This window comes from Siniperca chuatsi, linkage group LG10, assembly GCF_020085105.1.
Source record: "Siniperca chuatsi isolate FFG_IHB_CAS linkage group LG10, ASM2008510v1, whole genome shotgun sequence".
NCBI lineage: Eukaryota > Metazoa > Chordata > Actinopteri > Centrarchiformes > Sinipercidae > Siniperca > Siniperca chuatsi.
In genome coordinates, this window is record NC_058051.1 from 26,958,934 (window position 1) to 26,970,494 (window position 11,561).

General features: G+C 40.3%; 1 protein-coding gene across 5 annotated transcripts; it reads left to right on the forward strand.

Moving 5' to 3' along the window:
- Nucleotides 1–720: 720 nt before the first annotated feature.
- On the forward strand, nt 721–8,406 carry znf217 (zinc finger protein 217). 5 transcript variants are annotated; one of them, XM_044211665.1, is made up of 6 exons: nt 721–796; nt 3,318–4,673; nt 4,841–4,948; nt 5,092–6,483; nt 6,627–6,751; nt 6,915–8,406. In XM_044211665.1, exons 2-5 carry the CDS (start codon nt 3,356–3,358, stop codon nt 6,737–6,739), a joined length of 2,931 nt encoding a protein of 976 aa, XP_044067600.1. In that variant the 5' UTR covers nt 721–796; nt 3,318–3,355; the 3' UTR covers nt 6,740–6,751; nt 6,915–8,406. The 5 variants fall into 5 exon arrangements, with proteins under 5 accessions (XP_044067600.1, XP_044067598.1, XP_044067597.1 ...); XM_044211663.1 differs by lacking the exon at nt 721–796 and adding an exon at nt 1,219–1,364; XM_044211662.1 differs by lacking the exon at nt 721–796 and adding an exon at nt 1,246–1,501.
- Nucleotides 8,407–11,561: the final 3,155 nt, after the last annotated feature.

Below are 11,561 nucleotides of genomic sequence, written 5' to 3' on the forward strand. Positions count from 1 at the left end.
AACAACTTTTAATATATAAGCAAAGCAGTCTACTAGACTATACAAGAGGGAAGATAAGGCAACAACCCACCCTACTGTGAGAGATGGTTTTGGCAAACAGTGTCTCCCAGTCTTTGTTCACTGTTCCTTAGCTGGGAGTGGTTACTGATAAAGTCTTTTTTCTTTCAGACATTGCTGCCATTCGGCGGTAGGGTGTGTGTGTGTATCCCAATAAAGTGTACATTGAAGCCTACTGAATATCTTTATTGTGTGATGTATGGCTTTAAGCTACCATCAATGCCTAGTGTCTCTTTGGAAGGGTTTAAGAGTGGAGGAGGGGCTGTTATTTAACTTCACATTACCCAGTGGGTGCTACTGTAGGTGATGGTCTTCATCTCACAACAATCTGTGTATTATTCTTATAAGGTGTTTTGTGTCTTCCTAATAATAACATTGCCCCTGTCATAATTTTGTATTATCATTAGCTTTATTATAATATGTTATTATAAGTTTGAGTAGACATTTCCTACCATAATAGGCTACAGAAAGCCTCCCCCCCTGTCTTCACGATCAAACATATACATTTGCACCAGCATTAAGTATCAGCTGTAGGTTTAGGTGAGGGCAAAATCGAATTGGATATAAAACTGGCCATGTTTCATGAAATAGGAAGAAGCTGAAATTTGTCATGACTCAACCAGCCTGCTTCTGCAAAACCCCTCATGTTACTGTGAAAAAGTTTGAGGCACCCCTCCCCCATCTCCACATGGTAGCTGGTGCATGACGTGAGAGCATGGAAAGAAGGGCTACACTTCAAGTAGGTTCAATGCAGCATTACATATCAAACGGTGTTGTTATGTTGCCTGTGGCTCTAATCAGCACGCAAAGTCACTCAGTCTGTGACAGTTTACATATATTAAAGTATTAGAAGCGTTATCAACATGATGGCACGAAACTAAACACAGTAAAAAAACCAAAAACATAATATTAGACTAATGTATAGTACCATGGAATTGTAACATGGGTGATTTAAAATACAAATCAATCCCACATGACAGTGATTAAATGCCCAAGACTGCCATACCTGTTCAAGCAACTTGTAAGTGGTTGGGATACCAGGATGTCATAAAAATATAGTACACAGATAATCTCGTGCACTGCACGTTTTCGTTGGCGTGTTTTAGTTAAGATCATGAGCGCTAATCCTTTTTCTGTTATTCGGGAACACGTGACTATCCTATGGGTTTTTTGGGGTTGCCGTGCACGCGCTCCATCTTCCCCCTTGAGAATCGTTGGGAGAGCGCGCGCCTCAGAACTCAACAGCTGCACACAGTGAGGACTCGCCAAGTAGAACAAATATGATTCACATTCAAACAATTGAATAGGTGAGAGCTGTCCACCAGCAACGCGCTGTGAAATGAAGAGGCAGCTCACACAAACAGCTTCGCTCACTGAATTCAGTCGCTCCTCAGTGTCTGTGTCATTATTAATCCGGAAACTCTGAGTTGGTAGGTATTGTTTGGTGAGTTTCTACAGTTGAGTCGAAGTCGAGACAACAGAAGGTGTAGTTTGCTAACGTTAGTGTCGTTAGAATGCGAATGACCCGGCTTGGAGTTCATGGTTTACCATAACTTGGCGACGTTAGCGAATCGTTAGGTTACTTATCTGGGGGTTAAGTTTTGAAACTGGCGTTAAACAAATACACAAGCAACGACGTAAGTACACACAAGGTATGGTTAATGCTGATTTGCATAAATCTGTTGTGATGAAAATAATTAGCTATCGTTCTCGGAACGTGTTTTGTAGTCGTGTTAATGTTAGCTAAACTCAGCTTCTTATGATTTGAAGCGTCCCCCATCACACTTAACGCCAGCAACATTAACGCTAACATGACTGATATTGATCTGCATCTGCTCAAAAAGGAAACCAATTCCTCGTGTTCTGCTTATTATGCACATATAGAAATGTAATAGCCACTCCGTTAAATAACCATCGACTTGGGTGAAGTTAACGTTAAGTTACGTTGTAAGCTGTTAACTGTGACTTTTGAGCATCCCCTCGCGAGTAGACTAACGTTTATGGTCTTAACGAGGGCTGTGCTGACTTGAATAACAAGGTGGCTAACGTTAACGCTGCCTCACACAAGGCATGCGTGTGCTTTAAAAAAAAAAATCACACTGGGTCATTATCGACAGTTGCCTGTGCTCACCTGGATTAGGTCAAAAGTAGCCTACATCCAGGCAAACTAATTATAGCAAGGTAATCTATAAATAGTCAATTGGGTACCAACGTTGATAGTCTGTGAAAAAGGAGAATAGGAGTGTTTCACTGGGAAATGACTAGTAACTTACAGTTGGGATTTCCCCCATATCAACTACATTGCGATAATTGTAATAATGTCGATTTAATGTGTTAGGTTAAATTTAAAAAACAAAAGATTATATAGACATTGTGCTACCATATGTTTTGCTGCTGTCACAGTCTTGCATTTGCACTAGCCTTGAGCCTTTTGAACTCGCTCGTCCAGTCACTCCACTCTTCAAACTAATAGTGTGATTTTAATTTCTTCAACTTTTTTTCTCTATGTATAAGCAGTTCATTATGCATGCTGAAACAACTACTATGACAAAATCACAAGGCGGTAGTCCCAGTGGTCACAAAAAAAAAGGAAAACAAAACATTATACCCCTGGAGCATACCATTTATGAATGCACAGTGTGTGAGTCAACAAGGCATCCAAGGATTGTAGACTAGTATAACATCAAAAACAGTCCATGTAACAATTCTCAAGTTTTGGGTGTGACCAAGAAACATGAATGTTGTAAAATGAGAAGTTAAAGGTTGTTTGTATCCAGACAAAAATCTAAATATTACTTTAATGGATTATTGTAGTGGTATTTAAGTACTTTTTTTATTCAACTGCAGTATCTTGTCTAATATTTAGTAGTGACTAATATCATTTACTCTCATTTTGAAGGGATGTAATTTGTAAATTAATCTTTGTTTTTAACAAAAACATGTTTAAATGTGAGCTGGAATGAACCTATGTATTGATATTAACCATATTAAGTTAGTATGATATCAAGTATGCCAAATTCTGTAGTTGATTACTCACAAACTAAGGTTTATATACATACTAAGATATACATATGCTTTATCAGTGGCCAGAGGAAATGAGTTGTCTGTGCAGATGATTGTTAAAAAGATACCTTCCCTCATACTGAAACAGGAAATGTAATTCGCTCTGTGTGGTTTTTAAACTAAGTTAGGTAGTAGCTACCTGATCCTGTTTTGATACTCAGCAGTGCCTAAAGACATTTTTTCCCCATTGTTTCAAGGTTCCTAATAATCTGGACAGTGTGTAAAGCAGAGGACAATGCCGACTCATTCATTGCTGCCATGTGTGGAGAGCCCAGATGGACTTGCCCAAGATGTTCATATTAGTAACAATGCAAGCATCCCAGGGCCTGGCTCTAGCATGACACCACACACCACATACCCAGAAAAGGCTGTGTTGGAATCTGGAGGAAGTGTATCGCTATCTTGTATGTTCTGTGATCAGACTTTTACTCATCAGGATGAGCTAGGACCCCACGTATTAACACAGCACCCCACCACTTTCTTTGAACCAGCTGTGCTTCGAGTTGAAGCCGAATTCAGGATCCCAGGAGAGAGACCCCGGCCCAAACCGAGCAGCCTCCCCAATGAAAAAGAGGAGGTTCACAGCTGTATTGTGTGTGGTCAGGTTTCACAAGATGCCAGTGAGCTGGAGACCCACATGAGGAAGCACAAGGACTACTTTACTTACTGCTGCAATGTCTGTGGACGGCGATTTAGAGAGCCATGGTTCCTCAAGAACCACATGAAGATGCATGTAAAACCAGGAGCAAAGAGCAAGGCCCAGCAAGACCTGGAGACCCCAGTCACAGTCAATGGCATCGTCCAAGACCCTGCTTCAGAGCCTGTAGTCACTGTTTACAAAATGTGCATGGTTTGTGGGTTTTTCTTCCCTGACCATGACAGTTTGGTTGAACATAGTAAAGTACATAATCGAGAGGTGGAGCCTGGCAAAGATAAAGACAAGGATGGCACTACTGAATCCCTTGACAAACAGGAAACATTTCTTCACAGTCTAAGACTTCTGCCTCGCTCTATAGGAAATAGTTTGCAACATGAGAGATCATCAAAATGGATTCCCCAGCTAGATCCCTTCAACACATATCAGGCATGGCAACTTGCTACAAAGGGCAAGATAGCAGTTGGTCCTAATACTACTAAAGATATTGGTCAGGAAGCCAGCACAGACAATGAAGAATGCGGCTCTGATAAGGAGGAGTTAAATAATATTTGGTCTGAGGGACAAGGAGACAAAACTATGAAAGAGGCCCTTGGGAGAGAGGCCCGGTCTCAGCAGCAGACTGTAGTAGAAAACCCAGAAACACCACGGAGGTCTCTAATGCAAAAAGATAAGGACAAAGAAAGGCCAACCACTTGTGAGGAATGTCAGAGAACCTTCAGGACCTACCACCAGTTAGTTCTCCACTCCAGGGTCCACAAGCGTGAGAGAGGCGGTGAAGAGAGTCCAACTTCTTCTGTTGATGGGAAGTTGTCGAGAGCAGGCTCACTTGAGCATGCAGAGGAAGGCTCTGAGGAGGGCTTCGAGGAAGCAGCATTGGCAGAAAACCTGGGTCCAGGTAAATTAAGGCTCATGCTGACTTGTGATTTAGGAGTTGTACTAAGAACTCTGTTACCAAGTGCTCCCTCTGCTGATGGGAGGTATTATAAAACATGGCTTTTGTGATTATATTTTGTCCTATTAATTTCTATGTATTTATTTATGTTTTTGTGTCAATTTTCAAAGGTGAAGAAGGTTTTGATCGATCAAAAGTCAGATCAAAAGAATGCAGTTACTGTGGCAAATCATTCCGCTCAAGCTATTACCTCACAGTACATCTGAGGACTCACACAGGTATCCTCAATGCATTTGGCTTGAATGATTAATTTATAAATTTGAGACTGCAGTGCATACATTAACTCAAGTGTATACAGCAGGTCTCATTCTGCGGCTTGTATTTTAAACTGTGCTGACACTTAACTGTTTGTTTGTTTCAGGTGAAAAACCGTTCAAGTGTGCTTACTGCGACTACGCTGCAGCCCAGAAGACTTCCCTGAAATATCACCTGGATCGACGTCACAAAGACAAACCTTACGTGGACATTCCCAGCAGACCTGTGCCTTTAGTGCCCTCTCCTAATGATGGAAAACATGGAAATGACAATGAAAATCCTGCTCCAAATAGATCCAAACTCTGGGTTCCTGGAGCCAGATCGTGCCCCAATGGAACACCAGAGGACAGGTTTGATAGCATAGATAGCAAGCTTGGCAAACCACTCGTCCAGATGAATACTGAGTATGAGAAGTTAATTGCCAAGTCTGCTTACTCCCCAGTTGATGATACGTCCTTAAAGTGCCCCGTACCGGTTAACCTGAAGATGGAAAGAGAGGAGATAAAAGATGAGAACTCTGAGGCCCCATTAAATCTGTCTTTAAAAGTGTCTCTCTCCATCTCTGCCAGTGCAGAACCCAGAAATGCATTAATTCCAATTGCCTGTTCGTTTTGTGCATATAAAACCATGTACCCAGAGGTTCTGATAATGCACAAAAAGCTGACTCATAAAGACAAGTCAGACAGTACAAAAAAGAATGGATTCGGAGGCAGTTTGAAACACAAACGTTACACAGGTTGCCCCCCTGCGCTTGATGGGAAAGATGTCACCCCACTTGCGATGATTGACCGACGCCACCCTCGTCGAACCAAGTCCCCTCCCCCTCAACCTGCAAAACCACAAGAAAAGACGCCTGTTAACCCACCTCATGGTCCTAAGCGGTCCCCTATCCATGCTCCCCTACATGATGTTGTCCAGGAGACCCAGCGTCATAGACATAACATTGATACACATCCCAGTCAGGAATCCTCCAGATATACAGAGCTCTTGAGAAAATCCAACACAGGCAGCAAGTATGTCGTGGACCGACCAGGCCCCTCCGACAGAGTGGGAATTGGTGAGAGGAGTTACCCAGCCAGAAGTGGTGTCATTTGGCACTCAGATGCTGCCAGGCTGTGCCTCTCGAGCCGATTTGGTAGCCTCCCCCAGATGGATTTTGGTGAACCATCCAGCAAGAGATTCAAGTATACGGTACCTACAGGCAGGGAAACTGACACCGGTGAGAAGCCTGGCTTCAGAGGACCAGCAGGGGATGGATCTAACAGGCTGCTTATCTCAGGGAGAAGTGTGAAAACCACGTCACAAGGATCGGGCCCATCTACAGTTTCTGAGACCCTGGGTCCTTTGAAGACTACATCAACAGTTATTGGAGGAGGTTTGGACACTGAGTGGAGCATGATGAACCTTCTGCGCTCCTACACACCCAATGACCTGGCATCTCTCTATCACAGCACATCAGCCAACCCTAGTCACGGAGGACTGGCCAACCCAAGAGCAGGTATGTATTAGGTTAGCTGGTTCAGGAGAGGTGCATACAGTAGTTTTTTTTGTTTTTGTTTTTTTTTAATTATTCAAACTAGTCTACTTTATATACATATTCTAGCAGTTTGTAGAGCTGACATTAAAGATTTTTTTTCTCAGGGGGCAGAACTGTGCTGTACCAACACTTACCCACTCTGCCCAACCTGCAGAGGAGAGACCCCTCAGGCCCTTTCCCTAATCAACGCTATGGCACCACTGACAAAAGTACCTAAAGTGGCACCAAGGTAAAAGGTTGAAAAATATTTTGAAGTACATAAAATTAGAGCTTCCTTTTTTTGATCTTCTTACCCTGACCCATAATCTTGGAAAATTTTTACCTGATACTTGATATAAATGAATCAAGCCATGTTTGGAAATATAATTTAATTTTCTTTTTCTTCTCTTTAGATTTGAACTGTGCTACTAGCTTATTTTGGAGAACTTCTTGAAAAGTTTGTTTAATGTATGGATTTAAGAGAGATGGTTTGTGCTCAAAAAATGTCTAGGCTCTCCTAATTTCATATTCTTTCAATAGAGGAAAATTGTGTTGCATTTCAGGGCTGAGGCCTTTAGTGAACATTTGTTTTTCGTTTTGTTTTGTTTTTTTGAATGGAAAAAGTGCAGAACACCTCTCTTTGACGATATTATTCCACTGGTGTGCACTGTGATATTTATTTCCACTCAAAACTGTTGCTTAATCCATATTTGACCCACACTATTGTTCAGATATCTGTAAGTGTCTATGACATAACAGTAAAATTTGTATGTGGGATCACATAAATATATCTGTAAGTTCATTACATAAAATTATATTAAGTAAATACTTAAGAAATATAATTTGTTTGAACAATTGCTGCTCTGTTCACTTACTGTTGATGCCCAGGCAGTAATTAAGCACTATTCTATATATATATTTTTTTCCTTTTACAAGGCACTGAAGGGTGTGGGGATTTTCTGTGAAATAACTTGATGGCTTCGGCCAAGTGGTTTACAAACAGGCCACAGTTACAAGTCCTGTGTATGTAGAAGTGGTCTACCTCATGTTGTACTCTAGACACTGTTATTTTTGTAAAGCTGCTGTAGCTATCATGTCAGCTGAGCCTCTATACCTATACCTAGTCGTCTATTGACTAGAGACAGATGTTTTGAGTTGGAGTATAACTAGATGGGCATGTGTTTGTCGGGCACCGCATAAAACACAAACTCATCTGGTTACAGAACAACTGCTGCTGAGGCCATATCGACCTATGGCACATGATTAACTGTAATACAATATGGCTTGTGGATTGCTTTGTTACACTTGATATTTACAAGCCCAGTTTTAAACACAGAACAGATTTCGTGTTTTTTTTTTTTTTTTTTTAATTTTTTATTTGTCCTTTTGACATGGCAAATGGATCATCTCCTTTAGTGGTGCCTCAAATCCATAAGCTGTTAATGTACCAAATTTCATGACTTCTGTTTGTATATTAAATGGTCATGCTGTATTATTTGGACTGCACATTTAGTCACTATTCAGGAGTTTGCTTTTACTATGCAGTCTTGAAAGTGTTATTTTGTTTCAAGTGGCACCAGTCAGTCCCAGCTGGTTATCAAGCGGCCTTGTAGATCTCGTATGACTGTGTAGTTTGGGGTGAAAAAAAATAATACAAAAGCAGCTATGTTGTTTAATGGCTCAATCAATTACACACTGTGAATAAGAAGTCTCAGGTTAACTCATATTTACAAGCTATTTAGTCTATTGTGTAATTGAGAATGTTTGCCACTTTGAAATGCTTGGGTTAAGTTATTTCTTTTTTGTTGTTTGGTATTGACAATGCATGTGTACTTATGTAAAAATGAAAATATTGTTTGAGATTTGTATGACACAGTTCAATAATAAAGTGAGAGGCGAAAAGCTCCCTGGCATTATTTGTTACTTCACTGATGGACACCTGACCTCCCACAATCTGCACAGCACAGAACACAGATTTAGCTGCAGTTTGCGGGCCTTGCATGCATTCAATGAGACAGTAATTGGTAACAATAATAACAAACAAACCTGTCTTTAATTTGGACATCTGCCAGGTATTGGTCACACATATTTGTAGCTGAAATAATTTTCAACACAGCCATTTATTAGTTGTATCATACCACTTGCAAATCTATTATACTTTGAGATTCTTTACACTACAAATTTTTGCCTCTTTAGACTTCATTGTTAATTGCTGAGAGGATCCCTGTTAGCTTCCGCCGATGCTGTTGTTAGTCTTCCTGGGGTTTGTTAGCACACACAACTATACATGGCATACGATCTATACATTAATAGTTATTTAAAAAAATTAATCAATTGAGAAATATTAAATAATTAACACGGCTAGTTTAAAACAAAACTGAAACTGGTGCACAACCCAAAAAAGAGGTGGAAGTTAGATGTTTACATTACACCATATTAACTAAAATTTATTTCACTTATTTAACTTTTTGGCTTAGAAATGTATTTGATGTGGGTTGGTATACTGTTCCAATCTGAGGAAGATCTGTATCGACTACAGAGCAATATTCAAGGTGGGTTAGAACCAGTGATTTAACTATGTTCATACCATCTGGAGGGACATAGGGAGAACACTTCTGCTGATGCTTTTGCCTCTCCCCATTCTTTAAACAATATTATGTGCATGTATTATGTGCTGAGACCAAGAAAGATTATGGGTTAAAGTGAGACCCAATAGCCCGGTTTCTTTAACTGCTTTAACTTTCTTTAACCCTGCAATGACAGCTTTAATTGTGGATTGCAGACTAGTCTGGCTCTGGATCCGAAAACCATAGCTTTGGATTTGGATAAATTCAGTACTAGAATGTTTTTCCATACCTAATCATTCACTTTTTCCAGCTCCTCAGTTGAGATTATTGCAGTAACGTGATTACTACTTCAGAGTAATACTCCTCCAGTATCTTCAGTCTCTAACAAGAAACAATTTACACTACATGTATCAGACTCATACCTCCATTACAACATGAATAAAAGAAAGAAAAATCATTTGCACAAAAAAGAACGTTTTAACTATTTTTTGGCATGAAAAAAGATCATTGGTAAAAATGTGTTTGGATGCACATTCTTCTTTCCCCATCAATGACTCAGATTGACCACTAGAGGGCAGTATTTGCAAAGTCTAGATAATAGCCTTGTCAGATTCGGGTTTCAAAGCTTTGCATCTGAATAGCAGACCTATGTAGAGCAGTTATTATAAATCTGTACATTGTGGCCAGGTTGAGAATAGAATTACAGAACTATAGTGCAAAATACAGAGGTATTAGCCTTGATACTGTGTAGACATTAAAATACACATTTGTCTTCATTTTCAAAACTACACCTCTTCACACAGAACAAAAAAAATGCTTGTACTGCTCTCTTTGGTTTGAAACTTACAGTAATAAGCATGCTGCGCTTGTGACCACACCCTAATGGGTGATGTCACACAGGTGTTGCCTATCAGCTGTCAAAGGAAACACACCTGGTATTTTTTTTTTTGCTTTGTGATTCATTTAGCATTTACTCCTTGAAAAGAGAAGTTTGGTAAAAGCTTCTACATCTCAAGACATGAGCACTCTATTGCTGAATTTCCGCACATCTATAAACCGAAAAGACTGACAAAACCTATCATGGCTTTGCATTCTGTAAACAACAAATTGTAAGGGACAATCTTCAGCACATTGAACACTTTAAACTTTGATTTCTCCCCCCCCCCCCTTCTTTGAGTAGACCACATCTGTTTGCTGTCTGTTCCCCTGGGCCAGCACTGTGTAATCTATTGCATTAGCTCACATTAGTGCATATCGCCCATGGGCCTTGGTAATCACAAACACAAAATGAGCATTTCACTTAGCATCACCCTCATATTCCCCCACACTATGGCAAACTTAGTGCAAAAGCATGGCAAAGAACGCAAGTCGACAACAGCTTATGACATGCATCCCGTTACTCTCGATCCCCGTGTCCAGAATGCTGCAAGGGTTTTCATGTCATAAGTCCCTTTGATAGGCAAAGATACTCTTTTTTCCCCTCTGTTTACTTCCTGTTCTGCATGTTTTTCTCTGTAATGTGGGGGCCTCAAGAAACGTTAAAATTGGTGCATTTCTGTCAGAAATTTGGCCTGGCCTTTACCTACGTCTTTATTCCTTGTAAATGAATGGCACTGCAGGCCGTCCTTTCATTAAGCTGCATCATTGCTGGGCTTAAAGAAGCCTAAAATAATGTCTGATTTGATACAGTAATGTAGTAGAAGAAACAGCATTTCTCAAGCATTTTCTTTCTCTACAAGTTACAGATTTTATTGATGATTAGAACTTTATGTATTTGACCACATGTTACATTTTTTATTCCCTAATACCATCCCTCAGTGTCAATTATGCACAGACATCTAGACAAGGACAACCCAAGAAACTACCCATGTTTCATGCAAATTCACTTGGGATTTTTTTTCTCAAAATGCTTCGGCATAAAACACCTGAGGCCTTCACAGCTCCTTATCGAGTTTCTTTCATCATATTAGGTTTTGTGTGATAAGGATTCATGCAGCAGCCATTTTAGTGCACAATTCAATACACAAATGGCATTTTATGCTTGCATTGCCATCCATTCATCTGTTCAGTGTGTTTGGTTTTAGAAGATGTTATGTCTAGTAGTTGTGGACACATTCATCTGTGACTGAGGATGTGCTTAGCAATTCCACCCTCTTTCTCTCCAGTAGTATGACTATCAAATCTCCTACCTCCCTCCTTTCTTGTAAAGTAAACTTCATGTTTTTCTCCTTCCCCTTAAGTGCTCTCTCCTCTTATTTTCAGTCCTTTCATCACTCATAATTGTTGCCTCCAGATTGTCAACTTGCATGAATTAGCAATTGGGCCAACAAAACAGATTTGGTCAATTGTTGAATATCCTGTCAGAATTTGAGGCAGAAAGTCTGCTCTGGCTGTGATTGCTCATCATCATCACCCCATTCCTCTGAGGAAGAGGAGCAACGTAATGGTTCCCACAAAAACAGCCCCTGGCCTAAGGAAAGGGATTTGGGTGTC